Source organism: Rhinopithecus roxellana, chromosome 1 (assembly GCF_007565055.1).
Source record: "Rhinopithecus roxellana isolate Shanxi Qingling chromosome 1, ASM756505v1, whole genome shotgun sequence".
Classification (NCBI taxonomy): Eukaryota; Metazoa; Chordata; class Mammalia; order Primates; family Cercopithecidae; genus Rhinopithecus; species Rhinopithecus roxellana.
The window spans coordinates 110813687-110841249 of NC_044549.1; the positions used below are offsets into that span (position 1 = coordinate 110813687).

The window sequence follows — 27563 nt, forward strand, 5'->3', positions numbered from 1 at the left end:
CCCACTATTAAGAGCCCAATTGACCAACACCTGCTTTCAATCTCATGTGACCCAAATCAGAGAACCCACTTGTGATGGTTAATATTGAGTGTCAACTTCATTGTATTGAAGGATGCAAAGTATTGTTCCTGAGTGTGTCTGTGAGGGTGTTGCCAAAGGAGATTAACTTTTGAGTCAGTGGACTGGGAGAGGCAGACCCACCCTCAATCTGGGTAAGCACCATCTAATCAGCTGCCAGCACAACTAGAATAAAGCAGGAAGGAGAAGATGGAAGAGCAGACTTGCTGAGTCTTCCAGCTTTCGTCTTTCTCCTGTGCTGGATGCATCGGACTGCCCTCGAGCTTCAGGCTCCAAGTTCTTCAGCTTTTGGACTCTTTGGCTTATACCAATGGTTTTCCAGGAGCTTTCGGGTCATTGGCCAAGGACTGAAGGCTGCACTATCAGCTTCCTTATGTTTGAGATTTTGGGACTCGGACTGATCCACCAATGGTTTCCTTACTCCTTAACTTGCAGACAACCTATCATGGGACTTTACTTTGTTATCATGTGAGTCAATTCATCTCAATAAAGTCCCTCTCATATATATACATATACCCTATTAGATCTGTCCCTCTAGAGAACCCTGACTAATACACCACTGAAGCCTACCCAGATTTCTGACATACAGAAGTGTGAGGCAACAAATTTGTGTTGTTACATGCTGCTAAATCTGTGGTAATTTGTTAGAGCAGCAATACAAATGACAGAAAAAAAAAAAAAAAAAAAAAAAACACTAATATAAGTGTCAACCAATTTGTATAACTTGCATGCAGGCACATAACTGTTAAATATCAGCCCAGACTATGCCATAAAATACTTTACCTAAAACTAGTAGCACTGCTGTCAACATAAATAGCAAAGAGAGAGGCTCTCTAAAAGACAAGATGTTTATTTGAGAATACAGCATTACAATTAGAGTATCCCTACCGTAGTACACCATGCTCATATTCAGGAATATAAAGAAAGACAAAGGTTTTTAACAGAAAAAATTAGGATTATATAATTATTTTTTAAAAATTATCATTGGCTACAAAGATCAATAAGATGGGTGATACCAATCTGAGGTTGTACAGGCAGTTGCTGGGCAGATGTTCTTGCAGAAGGACTTTTTATGTAAGGTTGTGGTGGCCTTTGTGCAAGGTTGTGGTTTTGTAGAGTCTTTTTTCCTATCAGGCATGTAAGCATGAGAACCTTCTCTTCATGGCCTTTCCAGGCTTTATTTGTCAGGATTTTCCTAATAGAATCATTACTGATTCCATTTTGATGCTGACAACTTTTGTACTGCCAAACTAACTGATGAATTACAGAAAGCTTGTTTGTTGCGTATTTATTTCTGCATTCTATCTGCAAGCCTGTATGGATAAAATAGATACCAGACTCCTCATTCTCCATGTATACTAGTTCCATTTTCAACCACTACTTGTTAGGAACAACAAATAGGACTGATTACCTAATAATTTTATTCCTAGGACTTTAACTCACCCAAATAATTCTAGATGCTCATATATTTGATGTATAAGGTTGCTCACCATGTTATATATAATAATAATGTTTAAATATATTATGATATAATTATTAGAAGAAATAATATGCAAACCTTGAAATACATTTGTAGGGATCCAATTGTCATGTATAATTGGAAAGTAGGAAAGTAAATTGTATCAACAGTCTGAAGCGATTTTATTAAAAATACAAATAGAACTGCACACACAGAGAAGACTGGAAAGAAGAACATTATGTTTGAGAGGTTGTTAATATGTGGTAAGGTTTTAGAAATACTTATTATTTGTGTATTTTATAAAAGTTATCTTTATTATTACTTTGTAATATATAGAACTTTTATAAAATAAAAAAGGTAATTAAGAAGACAATAATCTGTAGAATTAGCCTTCTATTTATATATATATCACTAACTCTACATATTTCCTTGCCAAATTAACAATTTTGCAATTTAAAAATAAAAATGACCTAAAAGGCCTAGCATCGGTTTGAACACAAACATTCTAGAAATATCCAGATTTAGAAATCACTTAGTCCACTGCATGGCTATGAAAGAATACTTGAGACTGAGTAATTTATATATTTAAAAAAATGTTTATTTGTCTTACTGTTCTGCAGGTTGCAAAAAAAAGCATGGTGCCAGCGTCTGTTTCTGGTGAGGACAACAGGCTGCTGCCACTCGTGGCAGAAGGGGAAGGGGAGCCAGTGTTTCTAGAGCTCACATGATGAGAGAAGAAGCAAGAGAGAGAGGAGGGAAGTGCAGAGTGAGAATTCACTCATTACTGCAAGGATGGCACAAAGCCCATTCACATAGGATCAACTGCCATGACCCAAGCACCTCCTTTTGGCCCCACCTCCAACATTAGAGATTAAATTTTAACATGAGTTTTGGGGGAAAAACATCCAAACTATAGCAAGCAGCTTCAAGAAAAGCTTAAGTGTATGATATATTGCCCCACAATCATCACCTCGATTTGGCAGCTTGCTGTTTCTGTCCTTCATGTCACTATTGTACTGACCTGGGTGTAGGTGTTACAAATAAAGAGTAAAGTGATCAGAGGACACAGCAAGCGAAGGGCAAACAAGATAGAGTGTAAGTAATTGTGATGTTTATCTATAGACCTTATGTAATATGTTACCTATATTACATATTACAAGCATTAACATATTCTGAACACTGAATGTGAGTCTTCTACTAAGTCACAATAAATAAAGTCTTCTTTATTTTTCATCCTACTACTTCATTTTGAGTATGTTAAGACAGTACAAACTAGAAGGCAAATCATTGGAAAGTTGCTATCTTAATTTCTCACTTTAAGTAACATGTTATGTAAATGACGTCTATATAGAGTAGTTTATTTGTGATTTTCCTTTTCAAATTCTTCATGCTATTATTATTTCCTGGCATTAATATTATACATATGAAAATAATATTTGTATGCCAAGACCAGCTCGGTCGTGGAGACCCTAACCCAGTGGTGCTAGAGGAATTAAAGACACACAGAGAAATATAGAGTGTGGAGTGGGAAATCAGGGGTGTCACAGCCTTCAGAGCTGACAGCCTCAGAGATTTACTCACGTATTTATTGACAGCAAGCTAGTCATAAGATCTACTAAAAGTATTCCTTACGGGAAACAAACGGATGGGCCAAAATAAAGGGATGGGTTGGGCTAGTTATCTGCAGCAGGAGCATGTCCTTAAGGCACAGATTGCTCATGCTATTGTTTGTGGTTTAAGAACGCCTTAAGTAGTTCCCCACCCTGGGTGGGCCAAGTGTTTGTTCCTTGCCCTCATGTTTGTAAGGAAGAATTTTTAAATTAAGTTCATTATTTAAAATATTATATAGATGTGTTTACAAATACATTAAGAGAGACTATATTTATCAAAACTATTTTAATTCTTCAAAATCATTTTAGCCATCTAATTTAAAGCTTAATAATCTAAGCACATATCAGCCTTCATGAATAAAAACATCTTATTTTTCATGTATATTATCCTAGAAGTAGATATATAAATCAATGTTCATGTAAAAGCAAATCTGATAAAATTCTTTTGGAAAGCATTTTGACAAGATGATAAAGAGTATCAAAATGTTCAAGCACTATGACCCAGAAACCCACCAGGAAATTTATCTTCATGAAATGATTCAGAAGTTAAAAAAACAGAAAAATGATGGATATTTATTTCCGTTTTTAAAATTTTATTACAATGATGAGCATTATGAAATCTATAACCATCTATCGTGAATTGTTGAATTTCTCAACTACTATAGCCCAGACTAAATTTAACCTGGTAATACTCCAATTTGCAAAGGAATGAATTAGACATTCAGTACTCAGTGAAGGAAAGGTTTTAATCTGCTTGCCAGACTAACAAGTGAAAGTTACTTTCTTTGAAGTAACATTATATTTATCAAGCTAGCTATGAAAAATTTTTTTTATGATTATCTCTTTGCAGATAAATGACTCAATCTATAAATGAAATTCCTGCTCAGGTATAAATTTGTATTATATTAGTTTGCAGATGAATTCAGGTCACCATCTGCATTTTCAAACCTGCAATAAACATTAGTAATTACTTTCTTATATCACAAAAGAAATAACTAGCAGCTATCATTACTGGAAAATTCAAGATTAAAATATTACCCTTCTAAAATATAGATAAAATTTTGGACAACCACCAGTACCAAACTTGTGAAAGGAGAGTTAACATCTAACAAACCATATGTGGTTGCCACATGTTACTGTTTGTTTTCAATTTTGATTCCACTGGTGACCTGGGTGTAGGTGTTACAAATAAAGAGTAAAGTGATCAGAGGACACAGCAAGCAAAGGGCAAACAAGATAGAGTGTAAGTAATTGTGATGTTTATCTATAGACCTTATGTAATATGTTACCTATATTGAACTCAGGTTAGATTTATATATGACAGATTCATAATGATTTTAAAGAACTAAGGGCATTATTGACCCTTTTTGGGTTTTTGTGATATTTTACTTTGCTTTGTTTAAATTTAGCATTCATAAAGGAGTATGAATTTCACATCCAACCTCAGCCTCTGACTGAGTAAGCAAATGTTTGTACTTCAGAAGTATGAACCCTTTTGTGATGGTTAATTATATGTGTCAAACTGACTGGGCCAAGAAATGCCCAATAGCTTGTTGAACATTATTTCTGGGTGTGATTTGTGATATTGTGAGGTAAAAGAAATATATATTTGGTTTCTGTCCCTAAATCTCAGCACAGAACTCCTAAAACTCTCTTAATTTCTTAAACGATGGGAGTGTTAGGTGCATCTGTTGCTAGATTTTTGGTCTTTGATCCAGGTTCTTGATGCAGACACCCTCATTAATCCCTTGGAATTTACTGTATGATAGGAATATTTCATGTTCTAGTGAGATAACTGTTGATGAGCTCCCAGATAGCCTCAGGAGGAAGCGGTTATCAAGAGAGACAACCATGTGATTAGAAGGTAGGAACTTTAAAGTCCCAACCCCTGGGAACACAGGGAGAGAGGCTGAAAGTTGGGTAGATAAGCAACAGCCTATGATTTAGTGAATCATGCCTACATAATGAAGCCACTAAAAAAAGGACTGGGTTTGGGGAGCTTCAGGACTGCTGAATCCATGTAGGAACCTAGAGGGTAACATACTCAGAGAGGTTATGGGAACTCCATTCTCCCTACCCCAGACCTCACCCTGTGCATCTCTTCATATGTTCATCTGTATCCTTTATCATATCCTTCATTTCTGTAATAAATCAGTAAATGCCAGTATTTCCCTGAGTTTTGTGAGCCATCCTAGCAAATTAGTCAAACCTAGGAGTGGGTCATGAGAACCCGATTTATAGCCTGTTGGTAAGAAGTATAAGTGACAACTTATTCCTCGTGATTGGCACGAGAAGTGGGGGCGGCATTTTTTGGGGACTGATCCCTTAACCTGTAGGATCTGACTCTAACTCCAGGTAGACAGTGTAAGAACTACATTGAATTACAGGAACACCTACATTGAATTATAGGAACACCCAGTTGATGTCCTTTTGGCATGTGAAGAAAAATACATAAACATCCATTGTCAGAAAGTGAGTGCTGAGTAGTGTGTGAGAATAGGAAAAACAAATTGTTTTTTTCTATCTCTTATAGACTGTGAGGGTGTCCCCCAAAGAGATTATTGTTTGCATTAGCAGACTGAGTAAAGGTTTGTCTCACCAAAGTGAGTAGGCAATATCCAATCCACTGAAGGACAGACGAAATCGAAGAAAAAGGCAAAGGAAGAGATGCTTTTGCCCTCTCTTCTTCTGCTAGGGCATCCATCTTCCCCTGCCCTCAGACCTCAGCATTTGTGGTTCTCAGGCATTTAGACTCTGGAACCCACACCACTGGCTTCCTTGATTCTTAGGCCTTCAGGCTTGGATCGGAACTACACTACTGGCTTTTTTGTGTCTCCAGCTTCCAGGTGGCAAATTATGGAGCTTCTCAGACTCCATAATCCTAGGAGCCAATCCCTCACAATAAATCCTTTCTATCACCTGTATGCTTCCTGTTGGTCCTGATTCTCTGAAGAGCCCTGACAAATACACCTTATATCTGAATCTTAGGATCTTCAGTTAATAGGGTTTCAAAGTAGTCTCAGAACTTTATATTAAAATGTCTCTTTCCTTGTTTTTGCTTGTGATACCTCCAGGAAAATTTATGTTTCCAATTAATAAATGTAGAGTTCAATGGATTCATGGTGAAGTTTAGGTTTTCATTACATATTATGGTTAGTGATCATGATATTTGCCTATAATGTCTTTTGAGTAAGCTTGGTTAACAGTAATTGAAGTAACTTTAAAAAAAAATCTAAATGTATTGTCTGTATTTCATTATCTTCCCTTTTATTCTGCAAACCACTGAAATATAGTTTCTACCCCCACCATTTAAATAAAATTGACCTTTCTGTAATTGGTAATGGCCTTTTAATTGTTAGAGCTCAAGTAAACTTTTAAATATTGAACTAAAAGTGAGGAGAAATCTATAAAAATTCTTTTCTGTGTGTGCTTCAATTTCTATAATATTTGTCTCTTAAGATGGTCACTCAACAATTGGCTAAATAAGTAGAAACCTTTAGGCCATAAATCTAACCATTTTGTTTGGTTTGGGAGGTTTGGATTTGTGGTAAGTGATAAATTGTTTGCAAAGTGAATAAATGAAGCAGTCAAGTTCATCAGGTGGTGCCTGATAAAACCATAGCTGCAACTGTCCAGCCTCATAGATAGATTCAGCCTGTGCCTCCTCCCAGAGAAACCTGAGGCAGCAGCATGCTCACTCCCTTCCTGCTGGCTAAAAGAATGCTCTCTTTCTCTCCCCTGCCTAAAGAAAACATGACAACTACGTTAGTAAAACCAGAAACTGCACAGTGAGATCCTGCTTTCTTTCCATTCCGATAGCATCTGCCCAGTAGGCTTCAGATTGTGGCATAACATTGTGGGATATATCTTCTGATTATGGACAATTTTTTCTTTATGGAACTGGGGGGATGGGGAGCATAGTCAATTAGACATTGTGTTTTACTACAAGGTATATGTAAGCACTCTTTCACTGTCACTAGGTGCAAACAAAAGGACATGATACTATGTGAACTGTGAGGCAGGACTTGACGACCACAGCTGCAATTTATTTTATTTCCTTTCAATTTGTGACAGCATTCATCCCTTCCTTATGTAAGTCTGTCACGTTTTAGTTTCAGAAAAACCACACTGCCGTCTTACACATCTTTCTTGGTCTTCCCTTTCAGTTTGCTTTAGGAAAGATTAACAAACCCATGGTCTTTAAACATGAGTGTCCCCATTTCCCATACTTGAACTTCCTCTTCATGCAATAACATTTCAGCAGTGTTGATCTATCTAATCCATGGGTTCAATTACTGTGCATATAGCTGTTTCACTCCTAAGAGGTAAGCAAGATTATCTGAACAAGCTATCAGTTTTTCCCACTTTGATGTCCCATAAGCCTCTCAAACTAAATTAATGTAACCAGACTGTTTCCCCAAATCCGCTTCTGCAATCCCTCATATATATATGGGTACTATCAATTGCCCAAGGTGGAAACATTCTTAAGATAATTCTCTTCCTTCCTCTCCCCCAAATCGATTGAGTGGCCAAGCATTGTCTATTCTTTTTTAAAAATTCCTTAGAGACCTCCCTCCTTTTTAATTTTACTTAACACCACCTCACTATTTTAATTCAGGATTACATTATTTTGATTTTGAGTTGTAACTAAAATGATCTTGCTGTTTGTTTCTCCTATCATACAAATCATTCTTCACACTGTCACTAATTTAGTCTTTTTAAAACAAGAGCTTAATAGTGTCTTTATGATACTTAAAATTATATCATTTTTCAATCTATCCTCCAAGATAAAAGCCAATGTCCTCTCTATGGTATACGGCCTTATACCAGTGACTCCTTCTCAATCTTTCCAGGATTATTAGTTTGGATAGTGCTAGTTGCTATAACAAATTTTCCAACAGAACTTATTTATCCCTTATATGACTATCAAGGTGAGAGTTTCTGGCTAATGGACAACTTCTATTCATGTGGAATTTCAGGGTGGAGGGATTCTTTGTTTTGCAGTTCAGCCACCCCTTAAGAGCTCATCATCTTCTGCATCACACCAACGGATGGAAAATAGCAGTGAAGGCTCACCTATTAAAAATTCTTGTTTAGAACTTAAAGCCTTGTTTCTTCTCACATTCTAATTGGCTAGAATTCAGTCATGTGGCCACACCTCTATGCAAGGAAATACAGTCCCAGGCTAGACAGCCACTTCTCAGCAACAATTCTATTCCATGAAAGAGAGAACACTAATTTTGATCCACAGTTAATTGTCTCTTCCTCAAGATCCAGAGTCTTTGTAAATTCCATACCTTGCTCCATCTTGCACTATAGTCATACCTGACTGCTTGTATTCTTAAAATACCCCATGGCCTTCCTTTGCTTATGTTGCTGTCTTTTGCTTGTGAATATCTTCTACTCTTCTTTCAAAACTTAGCTGAGAAGACTTTTCCTTCACAAGATCAGCACAGAAATGTTATTTTTGCATTAATACCCTCCTTATGTATTCTATATTTTTCTCTTGCAATAAGGTCATTGGAAAATCTTGATAGGTTCAATTGTAATGTCTATACATTATTATTCTAAAATGTCCATTTTCTCTTTCTCAGCGGGACCTGAAAAACATGAGTATTGAAAATCTGGCTTACTAAAAATGATGGTTATTACAAACTTCTGGAAGTGTTTTTGTTACAGCACTAGGATTTAAGATTTTATAAATACTTGTGATCATATATCTGGCTGCAGTTTGTTAAAGAGGGCCTTTTATTTTGGCCTTATTCTTTAGTGAAAATCTTCAGAAGATGATGTAAATATTTCTTAATTAATCACAAACATATTTCCTTGTATTTCTGGGCAGATATGAGACAGCATCCTCCAGCTTCCTTTTCCATGAAGTGTGGCTGCTATCCAACTGACTTCAGACCAATACAATGGAACCAGAAGTAATATGTGTCAATCTCATGTGTGGTTCATAAAAATCTCCCATATACAACCCTTTTCTCCCATCTTCTGACTACAGACTCAATGTCAAAGCCCAGAGCCACCTGGGAAGCCATATATTAAAGATGCCAGAGTTTTCATTAACCTGGATTCCTAAATGACGCTGTGAAGCACAGTCCTCCACTTACAAAGAGGAACATTTCTACATAATTGTTTTATAGCCTAATTTTAAAATTTTATTTGTTATTAAAGTCTTGGGGTTGATGGTAATGTCCCCAGCATTACCCAATATAATATGGCCCAATGTTGATTAACAAAAAATTGGGAGGCTGAGACGGGTGGATCACGAGGTCAGGAGATCAAGACCATCCTGGCCAACGTGGTGAAACCCCATCTCTACTAAAAACACAAAAATTAGCTGGGCATGGTGGCGTGTGCCTGGAATCCCAGCTACTCAGGAGGCTGAGGCAGGAGAATCAGTTGAACCTGGGAGGTGGAGGTTGCTGTGAGCCGAGATAGCACCACTGCATTCCAGCCTGGTGATGGAGCAAGACTCTGCAAGAAAAAAAAAAAGGAAGATTTTGTGTAATTTGGGTGACATTCAGGCACCCAGTTGTCAGGACCAGTGATTCAAAGTGAAATTTTCCTTCTGCTGCTGTTTCCCATAAAGCTCTGTTATATCAATTCTTCCTTGGAGCTGTGGAAGTCTTGGAGGTATTGATTCTAAGCCAGAAAGAGAGTTAAGAGCACTAAAGATTTCAGAAGGTATACGATTAAAACCCTCAGTAGTACAATGATTTTGACTACAAATAAACTTTGATAGCTCAAACAAAAAGCCATAATCACAAAGAACTACAACCATAGAATAAAATTAAAAAGAAACCCCACCATGCAGAAGAGAACAGCAATAAAGAAGCTTGCTTGAATATGAAATCAGGTCAAGAGCAAAGAGAAATATCTATAGAGTTTATAACCACAAGCCAGCTTTCACGTAATGAGTCATCTGAAGTATGTGAGTCCTCCATGAGTGTAGTGAGTCATCAGTGCATCACGTGTCCTTAGAAAGATATGTAGAACATCTTGGATCCACCATCCTTAAGACTTGTTCTCTCATATTCTGTCATCTGAAGATAACTGTCGTAGTTCCACATACACACACACACACACACACACACACAAATGTAAGCAGTAAACCCTTTCCTAGAAGCCCTCAAGAAGATTTTCCCTTAGCTAAATATAAATTATATGCCCTCAATTATACAAGTTACAGTCAAAGGAGAATAGAATCACTATGACTGTCTACTACTCAAAATTCATCCTTTGTGCTATGACCCTCCTTTTATGATGCATTGTTCCACAATACCTGAAAAAAATAGAGTTCTTTCAGCAAATGCTTCTTAAAATGTGGTCTGTTGAAAAGAATCATCAGCATCATATGGAAAATTGTTAGAAAAGCAAATTCTCAAAGCACAACCTGTGCTCACTGAATCAGAAACTCTAAAGATGGGACTCTGCAAATTTAGTTCTAATTAGATTTCCAAGTGCTACTTATGCATGCTAAAATATGAGAACCACTATTTTACTATGTCAAAGCAAATAGTGAGCTTTATTTAGGCAAACAATAACTTATATGGTACCTGGATGTTTTCTAATTAAACATGGTACCTTTCTTCAGAGACTATAATAAAATGAAAATGAAAACAGTTAAAACAAAATAAAGAACCCAAAAGCTGTAAATGCCGCAAAGACTATGAAAAGATGAGAATTTACTATAATGAGTGAGATTGCAAAAATTTGAGAAAATGGAAGGAAGAGGCAAAAGTGGAAACTGATTTTGCAAGACTCAGAAAATCACAACCTAAAGTGTGTAAAAAGGAACATAAGATTCAGGAGATCCACCTTAACACCACAGAAATCCAAAGAGGTTGAGGACTTAGTGATGTCAAATAAAAAAAAAAAAATTTATGAATTAGAAAGTAAATCGAGGATGCTTGAAGGTCTATTCACAAGCCAGTTCACCCAGCCTAACTTACTACCTCCACGAAGAGAATGTGGTACCACCCTAAGCAAAGGATAGGAGAATTCTTCTGTGTAAAATTGACAGAAAAGTTTTGGGTCAAAAATACACTATTCATCAGGGAAGGAGAGGTTGAAAAATATAGAAAATGAAAGCTACTGGAATTCTACAGCCTCCTGCCCTTATGCAGCAGCAGTTCATCAGTAAACCCAAAGCCAATGCTTACCCTGTGGCAGGCACCACCATAAACCTTCTATGTATTTTAACTTCCTGGAGCTTCAAAAAATGCTATGAGGTAGATACTATTACTACCCTCATTGATAGATTTCGTAAAGAGGCATGGAGGCTGTCAGGTAACTTTTATGAGGTCACAGGGATGGTAAATTGAAGAGAAAGAGATCAAACCTAGGTGGTTCAGTTTTCCTTCTACCGTTTTCCATCATGTTTTCTCAATTTCTTTTCCACCTTTCTGTTCTCTCCTCTCACTTCTCTTAGTAAATCTTCAAACGTGGGTTTAAGATAATGGGAATAAAACTAGGGAGTGAAAAGGACAAGATTTCACTTCTTTTCTGCATTTGCAGCTTTATTGTTTGAAAAATCACATTACTTTTGCAAGTAACAAATTTTAAAGGAAAATAATTATTACTTCAGTTCAATAAATATTTATTTATTACATGTCTCTGTGCCAGCTGCAGGGCTGGAAAATTAAACATCCTAAGCAAATCTGGTTGGTTTGATTTCCAAAACATATTTAAAATATCATTTGATATAGTCCCGGTTATTTATTTTTGTTTTTGTAGCCTGAGCTTTTGGTGTGATAGTCAAGAAATCTTTGCCAAGGTAAATGTCAAGGAGCTTTTCTCTTATATTTTCTTCCAGGATTTTAATGGTTTGAGGTCTTACATGTAGGTCTTTTATCCGTTTTGTTTTTGATTTGTTTGTGTGGTGTAAGAAAACAGTCCAATGTCATTGTTTTGTATGTGAAAATCCAGTCTTCCCAGCACCATTTATTCAAGAGACTATCCTTTCCTCATCGTGTTCTCTTGGGGCCCTTGTGAAAAATTAGTTGACCATGTATGTTTGGATTTATTTCTGAGCTATTTTGTTCCATTGGTCTACATGTCTGTTTTAATGTTAGTGCCATTCTGTTTTATATAAATTTGTAATATAATTTTTAATTAGGAAGTGTTATTTCTCCGACTTCAATTTTTTTTCTCAGAATTGCTTTGGCTATTTGAGGTCTTTTGTGGTTTCATACAAATCTGCATTGAATCTATATATTACTTTGGGTAGCGTGAAAATTTTAACAATATTATTTCTACATCAAACCAAAAATTTCTGCACGGCAAAGGAAACAATCAACAAAATGAAATGGCAACCTATAGTTTGGAAAAAAGTATATCTGCATACCATGTTGTCAGAGAAGGGTTTAGTTTCTAAGATTTATAAAGAACTATACAACTCAATAGCAAGAAAACATAGCCCAATTTAAAAATGGGAAATGGACTTGAATAGATACTTCTTCAAAAATGACATAAAAATAGTCAACAGGTATATGAAAATGTGCCCAACATCACTATTCATCAGAAAAATGCAAATCAAAATCACTATGAGATACTATGTCATACCTATTAGGATTGTTATTATCAAAAAGACAAGAGATAACAAGTGTCGGCAAGGGTGTAGAGAAAAGAGAATCCTTGTACACTGTTGGTGGGAATGTAGGCTGGTACAGCCATTATGGAAAACAGTATGGAGGTTCCTACAGAAATTAAAAATAGAACTACCATATGACCCAGAAATCCCTCTTCTGGGTATGTACCAAAAGAAAATGAAATCACCATCTCCTGAAGATAGCTGCACTCCCATGTTCATTGCAGCATTATACAGAATAGTCAAGATAATAGAAATAATCTAGGTGTCCATCAATGGACAAATGTATGAAGAAAGATACATATATTCCATTGTGTGTGTATACACACACACAGAAACACACAATGGAATATTACTCAGCCTTATAAAAGAAGGAAATTCTGCCAGGTGCTATCACATGGATGGACCTGGAAGGCATTATGCTAAATGAAATAAACCAGACACAGAAAGAAAAATTTTGTACATTCTCATTTATATGAAATTAAGAAAAGGTCAAATATATACAGCGGCGGTTTATAGCAGGGGTCCCCAAGCCCCAGGCCACAGACCTGCACATGTGAGGGATCTAGGTGCATATTCCTTATGAGAATCTAATGCCTGGTTATCTTAGGTAGAGCTCAGACAGTGATGCTAGTACTGGGCAGCAGCTGCAAATACAGATTAACATTAGCAGAGAGTTTTGACTGCACAGAGACCACAATAAATACATTGATTGCAGACTCATATCAAAACCCTATCAGTGAGGGGCAGGTGACAAGTGACAATTAAGCCGTGTCTGGAGGCAGGCTTTATAGTGGAAAATTGATGTACTTCAATTGTACAGCTGCATCTGGTGGCAGGCTTTCAGTCAGAATCCAACACTTATTTTAGTCCGTGCATGGCCCACCCATTATTTTACCACTTCCATCCACACCTCTTTCCCACACTGTGCACTTGTCTTAGTCACAGTTTTGCTAAGCCCACAAGCTAAGCGTAGCCAAAATGAGTGAAAAACAAACATTACTGGACAGCTTCTTTGAAAATGGGGAAAAACCCAATGATGAGACAACAGAAGACTCTAAGACTGCTAACAAAAAGAAAGCCACATTTAAAGGAAAATGCCAAGAGTCCTACTTAAATTACAGGTTCACTGCAACAGGTGGTTCACATTCTCCAACCCTGCTTTGCATAACATGTGATGACCGACTATCCAATGAAGCCTCAAAACCTGCAAAACTGCTTTGCCACATGGAGACCAAGCACCCCGCGTTAAAAGACAAGGCTTTGGAGTTTTTGTTTTGTTTAAAAAAAAAAAAAACAGAAACCATGAAAACATGAACACAAAGAACACATAGAAGCAATTATTGAAGGCCACCATGTCATCAAATATGTCTGCACTGACAGCATCATTATATATTACAATGTAACAATAATAGAAATAAAGTGTGGAATACATATAATATGCTTGAATCATCCTGAAACCGTCTGCCACCCGACCCTGGTCCATGGAAAAATCCTCTTCCGTGAAACTGGTCCCTGGTGCCAAAAAGGTTGGGGACCACCGGTTTATCCAGGGTCATCCAGGTTGGAGTAGGGTCAGGAGATATGGGGAAATTTAGGTCAAAGAATACAAAGTTACAAACATGTAGGATGAACAAATGGGAAGACCTAATGTACAACATGAGAGCTATAGTTAATGATAGTGGTATTCAGGATTTATGCTAAACGAGTAAATTAGAGCTGCTCTTGCCCCAAGGGGAGAAATGTGTAATTATAGGAGTTGATGGATATGTCGTACACATAACTTAAATACAGACAATAAAAGCTATTTTAGTTTAAAAAGGAGCAATATTTATTTAAAAATAAGGTGAGCTCTTGAAAACATTCAAATAATTGCTTAAAAATAAAAAATAATAATATCACAATTTAATAGAAGGAAAGAAAGAGCAAGACAGCAAGAAAGAAAAGACACCATAAAGAAAAACAGTGTTGACCCCTCCTCATTTGTAGTCTAAGCTGCCTCTGCTCCCTCGCCTTGAAAAGTCACGGGCTTGCGAGGGATGGAGGTCAAAGTCAGAGTAAAGAAAGTTCCCGAGGGAGGTCACTCCCCACCTGATGACTTTCCAGTTCCTGTTAGTGACGGAGTCCCAGTTCCTCTCCTTGACCACCGGACGAAAGTCTCTGGAGTCTCTCCAATGAGCAAGAAAGCAAGTCGAGGGTAGGGGAGGGGCCTCACACCTGGTGGTGGGTGCAGTCCCTCCTCCAGTTTCTTCATCCTGCAGTAGTCCCGCGGGTCCCCGGGCGCCAGCGCGGGAACCAGGAAAAGGAAACCGTGTTGTGTACGTAAGATCCAGGAAACGAAACCAGGAGCCGCGGGTGTTGGCGCAAGGGTTACTCGCAAACCCTGCTCCGGCTGACTTCGGAGAAGGTTGCGCAGCAGCTGTGCCTGGTAGTCTAGAGGCGCAGGAGAGGAAGCCACCGCCTGGCCCCGGCTCTCTGGAAACAGCGGCAGCCACAGGTGCGCGAGCGGCTTTTTCTGCCGCCTCCCGGGGGCTCGGGCGCGGGAACTGCGCGGAGCCTGCGCTGGGGCCAGGGCCGGGGTCAGGTGTGGAGGCCAACTTACGGGGAACGGGCGCGAGGGCCAGCCGGTTGTTTGCTGCTCTCGGGGTGTAGGATGTGGGGTGAAGGCTGGGGCCAGAAATGCAAGAGGCCTCTGAAAGGGACCCTGTAAGTGGAGCAGATGCACGGCAAGGGGCCCCAGGCGGCCCAGCGGCACCTGGACTCACCCAGAACCATTTGAATGACAAAGGGTGTCCTGCCGGAAAACGCCTCGCGGGGCTCGGCTTCCCCTTAGCCACGCTGCTTTACAGGCAGAGGAGCGGCCCTGAATCCTGGGCAGAGACTGGGCTCGGGAGCATGTGCCAGCATAGTGGGGCTGTTAGAAGGGACGGTTAATACAGCCTGCAAGCTGTCATTTATCAGTAAGTATTCACTGAAGTCCGCCTGGAGCCCCCATCTATGCTAAACCTTCTACAATACAAGCTTAGAAAAGATAGCGGCGGTATCTGGCACGGTTCCTATGACCATTAGCTCCAGTCAGGCTCCCCGACTTTAAATTCGGCCCCTACTGCTTCACATCTGTGGACTGTCAGCCACTTTCTTAATATATGTTCTTTCCATTGCCTCATCTCTGAAATTGTGTAACTATTAAAAGAGCCACAAAGTATTATATGTGTTAATGTAAAGTTCTTAGAGCAGTGCCTGGCACCACAGAAAGTACTCAGTGAAAGTTAGCTTTTATTATTTTAAATATTTGACAAAGTTCCTGCTTCTCCAAGCTGACTCTCTGGTTCCCATGTGGTTTCATTCATGCACTGTTATTCCTGGAAGTCTTGGCATGGCCACTTCCCAGTTCCAGAAATAGGCAGTCTTTGTTTTTTCTGGCTTATCACATTGAGATACATGGTTACTACAAGTGACACTTAAACGTGTCAGGAAGTTTGGGGCCTCCTTTCTTGAACTTTTCCTGGGAGCAAACCTTTCCCTTAATGCCACCCTGTTTACAACAATAGTAGGGCTTTGAACAACGAGAAAATGCAGGGAAATGAAAAAGACATATAAAGGGAAATGAGTGGATTTCTGCAGTTGGATACCAAAGTGGCATGTAAAGTAGCTGGTTTATAGATCAAACTGCCTTTAGATCTGTAAAGGAGCTTAGAGTACAGGTGGAGAGACATCAAATGTGTGTGAGCAGACGCTTATGTACTTCTCCATCTTCATCTCTAAGAATGTCTCCCTCTTCTGCTCTGTAACCTCACTGGTCTTCCTTTCCTTGAATGAGGCAAGTTCCTCCAGCTCAGGAATTCTATCTATGAAGTTCCCTCTCTCTATAATGCCCTCCAACACCCCACCCACCATACCTCCGTACACTAGTTGATTTGAGAGTTCCTTCAGCTCCCTGTCTGACTTTTCTTTCTTTCTTTCTTTTTTTTTCAGACTCTGGGCTGGAGTGCAGTGGCAGGATCTCAGCTCACTGAAAGCTCCGCCTCCCAGGTTTATGCCATTCTCCTGCCTCAGCCTCCCGTGTAGCTGGGACTACAGGCTCCCGCCACCTCGCCCAGCTAGTTTTTTGTATTTTTTAGTAGAGACAGAGTTTCACCGTGTTAGCCAGGATGGTCTCGATCCCATAACCCTTTCTTGTAGCAACATTAATTTTATTTATAGCACTTAGAGTGTTTCTAATAATCTATTTCATTCTTAATTGTCTGTCTCCCTAGTGTCTAGGTATTGTGCACTAGTGCCTGGTATAGTGCTTTGCATGCTCTATGCCTTTAATTCATTCCTTAAAAACCACACCAGCTTTATATTTAGTGAATATTTATATAGGAAGTATTTCTATATGTATATGTGTGTATCTGTGTATATACACACTCTATAGCACTACCCTGAATAGTGCTAAATTAAAAAGCCAAAACACTTTAGTTAATCAGAACAGTTGCACTCTTCAGTTTTCCATATGTTCTTTTAATAAGTCATTAGAAAAAAATGATGTCTCCATATGTTGTCTGCTGCTGTAACAGAATACCTGAGACTTGGTAATTTATAAAGGACAGAAATTTATTTCTTACAGTTCTGGAGGCTAGGAAGTCCAACATAATCATGTGTTGCTTAAGGACAGGAATACATTCTGAGAAATGCATCATGAGGCAATTTGGTGGCTGTGAGAACATCATAGAATTTACTTACACAATCCTGGATGGTATAGCCAGCCTTCTATTTAGGCTGGGGTGGTGGGGTGGGGGGTGTTGAGGAGAGTCAGACTGAGAGCTGAAGGAAGTCTCAAAACAATTAGTCTATAGACGTGTGTGTGTGTGTGTGTGTGTGTGTGTGTGTGTGTGTGTGTGTGTGTGTAGTGGTGGAGGGCATTATAGACAGAGGGAACTTCACAGGTAGAAGTCCTGGGTTGGGGGAAACTTGGCTCATTCAAGCAAAGGAATGACCAGTGAGCCTACTAGACCTAGACTGTGTGGAATAAGGTATTGCTCCTAGGCTAGAAACCTATATAGCATGTTACTGTGCTGAATACTGTAGGCAAGTATAATACAATGTCAAGTATTTATGTATCTAAACATAGAAAGGGTACAGTAAAAATAATCTTACAGGACCATCATCATATATGTGATCTGTTGTTGTGGTGCATGACTGTATGTAGGCACCAGCATCTAGTGAGGGTCTTCTTACTGCATCATCGCATGGTGGAAAGTGAAAGGGCAAGACAGCAAGAGAGAGTGGAACTTAACAACTACTCTGGCAATAATTAACCCCGTCCCAAGATAACAACATTAATCTATTCATGAAGGTAGAGTGCTTATGAACTAATCATCTTTTATTAGGCCCCACCTCCCAACACAGTTGCATTGGAAATTAAGTTTCCAACACATGAACTTAGCACCTGGCCTAGTTAAAGCTAAGTGGTACAGGAGTAAATTGAAATTCAAGCCTTTTCTGTCTTATATAAGAAAGATACCTTAAAAGAGTCTTTTAACAAATTTCACTGAAAGGTGTCAGTCTTCCTTTTTTCAGTGAATTAGAGACATCGGTGCAAAGAATATGAATTATTGATCATCTTAATTCAGCTAGTTAGTGAGCTGTATCACATTTATTAAAGTCACTTTTATTTCTATGGGTTTAGTTTCACCATTTATTAGGAGGAAAGGAAACAACTCAAATTTGTGAGGGAGCTCTGGGTTGTCAGGAAAGGCTTTTCAGAGTAGTAAAGCAATCAAATGAGAATAACTGATTCAATATCTGTTTCCTTTGTCTCTTTTTTTTTTACTTTTTAGTTTTGTAGATCACTACCATCTCACTTGGTCCTAGTTGATGTATCATCTACATTTTTATTCAAGGTTTACTATAAAATGCTATAAAAGGCTATCCTAAACTGGTTTTAAGCATATTTATTTTGTTTGCTAAGCATAAAATACGCAAGAGGATTTTTATGGAATGACTCCTTGTTACAAGGTACTTTACATTTATAATCAGCCTCAGTCACCTCAGTTTCATTCCATAGCTTACAGGTATGATGTGCTGTATATTCAAAAGCCTCACCACCTGCCTGCCCCACCCATTTGCTTAAATGTATCAGTTTTTTCTAAGCTTAACATTTACCAAAACCCAAGTTCAAAAGATGAATATTTTTCCTTCTTAGATGTTAACTAAACATTTTTAAATGTACAAAGTTTGCATACAAACATAACCCAAATGACATGAAAGTTATTTGATTCATGACTTACCTGTGTAATCTCCTGGCCTACTTGAAATTCCTCCCTTCCCTCTAGCCTAGTATCTGTATTCTCAGTTATTGGGAGGAAGTTAGGGACCTAGAATTCTTGTGATTGTTTTCAGGGCAGTAGCATTTTGCTAAAATAATTCAAAACATATATCCCTATCTTGGGACTTGAAGAGAATGTGAAATGCTTTATCCTCTGTTTTGAGGGAATGAGGGAAGGAGGTTGTTCTTAGCCAATTAACACGTAAATTTAAATAAATAATCCAAATCTGGTGTGGGTAAACAAATTTTAGTTTTAGGAACTGTCAAAATTAAGTATGCTTCCCCTTTGGGTTCCAGATTTTACGTTAATACTTTTTGAAAGCAGTAAGACAAAAATTTCAGGACCTCAAGAGATGGGTCAAAAGAGTTTCATTGTAATATGAATTGTGAAGCCAGAACTGGAAATCCCCTGTGCTGTTTCTTCCTCTTCATGGTAGTAGAGGTTACAGTTGTCAAATAGTCCAGAGAAACAATGAGAACTTAGGATTTCTGATAGAAAAATTTTAAGAGGTGTACTTGTATGCAAATAATGTATGATGCCTCAGTTTCCTCCAAAGTCTTAGTTAACAGAGTTAGAAAAAAATCAGATTGTATTTGAAGTTCTGTGTTCATCCTGGAGTAATTATTATTCCAATGGTACAATATGCAATATAACTTTAATGCATTTTTTGGTATAGCATAAAGATTTTCTCTTTCTCTGACGTATTTCTGAAAATAAAAACAAAATAAGTGGGGTAGAAGGCATTATTTATGAATTATCATGCTAAATTAATTAACTCATTAATTAATTTATTCAGGGCACACCCAGTTATTCCCCAAACTGAGTGACATGTATCTTGTAATAGACTCATTAACCTTGAGAAAACCCAAAGGATCATTATAACAGCAAATAAGAATGTAGGCATCCACATAGTGGATGACTTTAATGACCTGGCACACAGTGTTTTATCTACTTGGCACATGTACAGGTACAAGGAACACTTAACATTTTGCACCAGAGCTTATTACATACCTTTTTTTAATGCTTTAGGTATTACATAAATGCTAAAATTCTAAAACCTGTAGTAAAGCAAAGACCCAGATTTTATACTGCAGTAGTTTTGCCAGTAGGTCTCATCCTCACTAACTTATATTTTAAGATGAAGAACAATGTAAGCAAGTGGGAAGAAAAAGAGCCAATATGAAGAAATTGTCATTGTTTTGAAATCTTCTTTTCCTTTCCTGTATTTCTGTGCAAGAAGAGAATCATCTCTGACCTTGTGAAAGGCAAATACCATGTATATTCAAGGTTGGTACTCATTTGGCAAGGACTTGAAATTCCCTGCTTAAGATCCTCCACCTATTTTTAACAGCTGGGCTCCCCAACCCCTGGATCACCAACCAGTACCAGTCCATGGCCTGTTAGGAATTGGGCTTGCACAGCAGGAGGTGAGCAGCTGGTGAGTGAGCAAAGTTTCATCTGTATTGACAGCTGCTTCACATCGCTTGCATACATTACCGCCTGAGCTCCACCTCCTGTCAGATCCGCAGCAGCATTAGATTGTCATAGGAGCAAGAACCATATCGTGAACTGCGTGTGTGAGGGATCTAGGTTACGTGCTCCTTATGATAATCTAATGCCTGATGATTGGTCACTGTCTGCCATCACCCCCACATGGGACTGTCTAGTTGCAGGAAAACAACCCCAAGGCTCCTGCTGATTCTACCTTATAATGAAGTGTATAATTATTTTGTTATATATTACAATATAATAATAATAGAAATGAAGTGCACAATAAATGTAATGTGCTTGAATCATCCCCAAACCATCTCCAACTCCATCGGTCCATGTCTTCCACAAAACTGGTCCCTGGTGCCAAAAAAGGTTGGGGACCACTGTTTACCAGAATACATAGCGTGGGTTTATAAATTCCCTGTCTTTGCAGCACATCCTTTATTTCTGGCTTGCATGGGACTTGAAAGCCTAAAACAACTAAATGCTAAGAAAAATTATTTTTAAAATTATGACAACATTTTTTTATTTCAGATATATAGATCTGCAGTCCAGAACTATGAATTTTTTTCAGTTGAGTAGTCTGTTTGCCAATAAATAAATAAATAAATAGATAGATAAATAAATAAATAAAAACTTGCCTATGTTTCTTCTCGTACATTTTATTTAGGATTTGCCCTTAGACATTATTTAGTGCTTTTCTGACATTGTAGGGAAAGTGAGAATAACTGAAACACTAGTTTCTTAAAATTTCTGTTAAAATTGGTTAAAGGCCATAGAAATTTTTTTTTTTTTTTTTTTTTTTTTTTTTTTTTTTTTTTTTTAAGCTAAGCATGTTATCAAGAGAGGTATCCTATAAGAAGTAAGGGGCAGGTAAAGATTTTAGAGATGTGTAGTCCAGTATGTTAATTAGAGGGTACTACCTATTTCTAATCCAGAATTATTCATCTTTTCTGATATATCTGTTAAAGTACTCTTAGCATATTTTAAGAAAATTGGCATTTTAAAGTATAGTCTTTGATGGTGGAAATGTGAGGTTGACAAAAATCATATCCTCTTATATGTATGAATTTAGTCTTCTTTATACAGTTCTTCCTATGATGGAATCTAAAACACAAATGTCTTCAGAACTTTTAGTCTACTTTGGTTACATGTGTTTATTAGCTTATTGTTCACCTTATAGATTAATGGCAAAAAAAGTATAAATTTTAATATTTCTACCTTTCTGGCTTGATGAGGCCTACAGCATTAATTTCTGACTGGTTAATGCAAACTGGGATTCCTGTTGTCCTAAGAAAATCTGGGAAGTTAAATCAGTAACACAAACACATCTTTTGATTTATTTCAGGACCACATAAACCCATTTTGAATTATTCAACCATTGCTGAACATCTTGAGTATGTGTAATTAAGAGGTGACTATAATTGGAATGTTCTTAAGACTTTAAGTTGATTATAAAATTTTGTGCTTAATGTTGGCAATAATAAAAGCAAAACAAAAACTTTTATTTTAAAACACAGTCTTGCTCTGTCACCCGGGCTGGAATGCAGTGAAGTCATCATACTTCATTATAGCCTGAATATCCCAGGCTCAAGCAGTCCTCCCACCTCAACCTCCTGAGTAGTTGGGACTACAGGCACATGCCACCATGCTTGGCTAATTTTTTCTTAGTAGAGACAATGTCTCTTCATGTTGCCCAGGCTGGTCTTAAACTTCTGGACTCAAGTGATCCTCCTGCCTCAGTTTCCCAAAATACTGGCATTATAGGCAAGAGCCACCACACCTGGCCAAAAAGTAATTCTGAAACAGCAAGGAGGAAGGTGATTTCTTCTAGGGAATTCTAGATTTTAGTTGAGCATGTAAAGGGATCGGTTGACTTACTAACCACTTAGGATTGCACAGTAAGAGAATTTAAAGGGTAGCCAGCACAGGAGTGGGCCTGGGAAGAGGAAGGGCAGTATGTGTTAATGTGCATGGGTCCAAGATAAAAATGTTGAGTAACAGTTTTGCCAAATGCATTGTTGCTAAAAGGGATGAAGGGCATCAGGATCTATAGGAGATGGAGAAAGTAATGACTGAATAGTACTGGGAAAAACTAGGATCGGATCAAGGCACTGGAAGGCAGAAATGCTGAGTAGAATGTTTGCTGCTATTTATGTTTCTGTATAAATACCGAGTACAACGTTTCACTTGGGTGGTCAAGGTGCTATGGCTGTGACGACTCCTGAGAGTGGGTTTTTCTAGTAAAAATAAAAATCTCCGAATGCACAGAGTAGTCTCAGGCCTTCTCAAATTTGCAAAGAACAGGTCCACAAGACCTAAATTGCAGTAGTGTAACCTGATAATTAACATTTTTTGCTTTCCTGCTAGAACATTCCTGGGGCCCAAGTCCAGAGACTGGGAACTGAACCACGCATTTCCTTTAGATTGTGCAAGTTGTGAAGGTTGATGTTATTAGCTTGGTTACTATTTGTAGTCTTAGCTCATAGTGTGTTTTTATGGCTTTCTGCCTCACTGGACCCTCTTCCCAAAAGGCTTTAGAATGTGTTCACCATCATGAGCTGACCAACAATTTCTAAATTCCTGCTCAGAAACACAGCAAGGGGAATGCAGTCAAGCACAAAGGGATTAAATGACCAGGTAAGGCTGGGCTGGATGAATAAAGAGGAATGTCCTATGAGTGTGACTCTGTAGTTTTGGAGTATCCTGTTTCAACTGTTACATTTGACTTGTGGCCTTGTAGACAGTGTATTAATATCAGATCTTCTTTTTCAGAACTGTTTTAATCATGGACAAACAAAGTAAGTTATTTTAAATGTTTACTTTCCTCCCTGTAATGTTAATCTGTTGGTAACTTGTTATTTGTCATAATGTTTTATTCAGTGTCTGAAAGTATATAATTTGCTTTCTGTTGTTTATGCTCCAGAATACAATGTCTAGTTCAGTATTTTGACTATAGAGAAGATGTACAAAAATACCACTACCACTAGGTTCTTCATTAAAAATAAGAAAACCTTTTGTAAAGCTAAGGAATGCTAGTTTTATTGGGAAATATGTTCTGTAGCATATATTCAAACCAGAACAATATTCTTTTTTCTCTATGTATTTTATATTTATAAAGATTATTCAGTCATACTAATCAACAGATAATAAGATTTCAGTTCATTGTATAAACTCCTCAGATACACACCTCAACGTATATTTCATCACAGACACATGTTTGTATGTTTAAATAAATACCAGTCATTATGTTCTGGCTTTTTTTCTCTCAAGAAAATTCTAAGTAAGATGGATATTTATCAAGCAAGTGATAAAAACTTTGTCTTATTAAGATATTAAGGTTCTGAAGAGGGACACCACTACAGAGGGAAAATTATGTTCAAAATTCCCACTACATAGGGAAAATTAAATTCAAAAATTAAATCCTGTTTTTCTGAAATGCTTTTCTTTATTCTCTCTTTCATCTTTGTTGAGGTAACAAAAAAATATTTATCTGTTGCTACAGTGTCAGCCTTATTAGATATATGAAATAATCTCCAGGACTAGACTCCTCGCTTTTCCCATGTGAAGTTTTATGGTTTTCTTTTTACTTACAAAACTCAAAGCTTTTTAAATGTAAATTTATATAGAATGACACTGTTTTATTTGCCACAAGCTTTAAGTTGATTGCACTGAATTTACAACAATGTATCTGGTCATGGTCATAGTCAACTTTTAACTTTTCAGTTTTGTATGTATATAATTGTATGTATGTATGAATGCATTTGCCTAAATAGAAATAAAATGTGTATATGTGTGTGAATAAATGTGTATATATGTATATATACATACATGTAGACATAAAAATAAAATATCTTTAAGACAATGCGATAGACTTGTACTATTTATAAGCCATTTTAAGTTACATTTCAAAAATGCAGAAATCAAACCATAATTAGCATACTCTTTGTTCTACTTGAACACCTGCCCATTCACTCATTCTCCTTGTATGAATTTCCCCTGGAATGCCTGAAATCAGAATCATTGCTTTGGTACCAAAAGCCCAGAGATTGTGAGCTCATGATTTCTTGAGTCTGTCTGCTCCTGGATATGTGTATGTGTGTGTGTGTGTTCTATGTTCTAGTATTCAAACAATGTTGCTTATTAAGAGGTATCACAATGTGACATACCTGTAAAGGCTAGATCTTTACTTCAGACTTGCAGAATATTTTCTTGAAATCTATTCTGAGTTTGATGCTGTTGTTTCCAACTTAAGTTTGGAGTAGGGGCTGCAGGCAGGGCCTTATTAGCTAGAGAACTAGGGAGTTAGGTCAGTCACTTGATGCTGAGAAATAGAAGAGAATGGATGGGAAAGAATGATGGGAAGTTTCAGAGATTTGTAATGATTCAGAAATCAAAGGGTATGTTGCAGCGTTTGTCCAGGGAAAAGCCCTTATTTGTTTTTTGTTGTTGTTTTGTGTTTGTTTGTTTATTTATTTGAGACGGAGTCTCCCTCTGTCGCCCAGGCTGGAGTGCAGTGGCACGATCTTGGCTCACTGCAACCTCCACCTCCCGGGTTTAAGTGATTCTTCTGCCTCAGCCTCCTGAGTTGCTGGGACTACACGCATGCGCCACCATGCCTGGCTAATGTTTGCATTTTTAGTAGAAATGGGGTTTCATTATGTTGGCCAGGCTAGTTTTGAACGAGTAGGAGAGCGGTTTTTTTGCCTGATTTTACACAATCACCATGGACTGCATTCTGCTGATGTCATGATGAAGCCATTTATGACGGAGAAAGGCCAGGGCAGGGGGTGAGGAGAACAATCCAATCTTCCTAATAAAACCACATGATTAGCAAGTTGAGTGGTCTTTCAAAGTTCATAATAGAGACACATACAAAAAAATGTTACAGTGAAAGTTTGACCTATACGTTCTTCTATATTGATGCCATGCCTCCATGATTCTAAAAAAAAAAGATTTTGAATTTAGAGTTAGTAATTCATCAGGAAACAGATAAGGAGATAAGTGTAGTGTCTACTACACCTTAAGCTGTATGAAAGCAGAGCCATTGTAGCCACAGAGCCTAATTCAAGGGTGACATAGGACATGCTCAGTAAATATTTAGAGACTGGCTGCAGTAGGTAACTGAATGACTAGATAGACATGAATATTAATATTTAGGTTGAACCATTTGTGCATATGTTAAGGTTACTCAAGCCTTCTTAGCAAGTAACAAAGTTTAGTATGCTAGTGTATTGTAATTAAACATTATGACTTTTGTGGGTCAAAACCAGTCATATTTGGGGAATTTCATATGGTTCAACTTTATTGATGTAGTTCCAGAGTAAGCATAAAATATATAAATACTGAAGTATATTCATTATTTTAAATATTTAAAATAATAATTCTTATAGCAGTGATGATAGATATCTTTAAAATCATCCATAATTCTACCATCCTCACATCCTATTAATTTCATTTATCTCTTTCTTCGTAGTCTATATGTAATTTTAAAGCTGTCTTTGTTTTACTGTCAACAAAATGTGGAACTGAACATTCATCAGGGATGTTTCAAAAACTGGTAATTCAGCCCCAGTAACTTAGCTGTCTCATTTTATCTAGAGGGAAATTTGTTTGAAACAAATTTGCTAATCGCAAATTAGCTCTGATAATAGGCACAGCTTATGTTAAGTGAAAATTTTACTTTCCCTATTTCAGTACAGCATAAGACCACACAAGTGACAATTATCTAAGTACAATACATTGTTTCTTTCTAATATATATTTTATTTAATCAGACATCTATTTACCTCTCCTTGAATTGCAGACACACAGATGAATGCTTCTCACCCGGAAACAAACTTGCCAGTTGGGTATCCTCCTCAGTATCCACCGACAGCATTCCAAGGTAAAGTAGTTGATTAAAGAAGAAAAATGAAAGTTAATTGATCTCTCTCTCTAGAGAGAGAGAGAGAATTGTGCATTTGTTTTTATTTTAGTCATTCTTTTTTAAAAACTGTATTAATGAAATTTTGGCAGCCTAGTTCTTGATTATTTTTATTTGGCTATACATTTTCCATAGAAGTAATTTTTATTTATAGAGTACAGTAAAGGTATAAAGAAAGCTAGTAAAAACAGCATTAGGTTTAAATTTAGCAAATGAAATACAAGACTGCACATCCCAAAACACAAATGTTAAGTAAAATATTTTATTGATCCTCCATCTGTTCTGAAAATTATGATCATTTAATCACATTTAGGAAATTTATTTCTGATAAATTGAATCATGTAGTAGCTTGGCATGTGTTCAGTGAGAGTCACATCAAAATGGTAAGACTGCTTAAAACTGGAAGTAATAGAAATTCAGTTACCTGGGAATAATTCTCATTTTAATTTTATAATATATATGAAAGCTTTATTTTTGTATATATACTGATTCAGCCCTGTATTTCTAAGAAAAATAATTGAGTCATTTGACTACGTATGTAATTGAGTACATTTTTTCTTTTCAACCAATGCCTGAAAGAATTCAGAGATTTCCATTTAGGCAAATGCAGTTATCCAAACTACTAGAACTTTAAAAATAGCAAAGGCCATGGCATGTCCGGATTTACAAGCAGGCAGGCTACCCAGATCTTGAAAGAGCATCCTGAGGATTTAAGATCAAAGGGAATGTGGGTTGGATAGAAGGATGTACCCACTGTATGCTCTTCCCTGAGTAAACAAATGTGCTTAGGAGCTGAAAGTCACGTTTAATTGCCTAGCAAGAAACCTCCCTGCGGTCCCGGATCTCACCCAGATGTTTGCAACTAAAAGAATATGAGCTAGATAAGCTCAAAGACTCTCAGGTGGTGGCTCATGGCAACCATGTGTGCACTGAAGTATCATCACGCAGAACCACTTCAAAATGGTAGTGCCAAGGCACTATTCCAGAAAAATTAAATCATAGCTTCTGGTGGTGGGACTCAAGGAATAGTAATCTTTTAACACCTGAAGTCATTCTAATGTGAAGCCAGGGTTGAGAACCTCTGCTCTAAATTC

At 37.4% G+C, this 27563-nt stretch overlaps 1 protein-coding gene across 15 annotated transcripts in view; it reads left to right on the forward strand.

The window, feature by feature from the left end:
• The first annotated feature begins 14927 nt into the window (after positions 1-14927).
• PLSCR1 (phospholipid scramblase 1) overlaps positions 14928-27563 on the forward strand; it is a 28783-nt gene continuing 16147 nt past the window's right edge. Inside the window, exons 1-6 of one of the 15 annotated variants that reach the window (XM_030929165.1) lie at positions 15067-15239; positions 16718-16774; positions 20405-20491; positions 23136-23184; positions 23320-23345; positions 26350-26430. In XM_030929165.1, coding sequence (XP_030785025.1) covers positions 23177-23184; positions 23320-23345; positions 26350-26430 — 115 coding nt within the window. In that variant the 5' untranslated portion in view covers positions 15067-15239; positions 16718-16774; positions 20405-20491; positions 23136-23176. Of the gene's footprint in view, positions 15240-15279; positions 15703-16717; positions 16775-19601; positions 20341-20404; positions 20492-23078; positions 23185-23319; positions 23346-26349; positions 26431-27563 lie in introns of those variants that run through there. The other 14 variants (XM_030929186.1, XM_030929142.1, XM_030929158.1 and 11 more) reach the window with 14 other exon arrangements.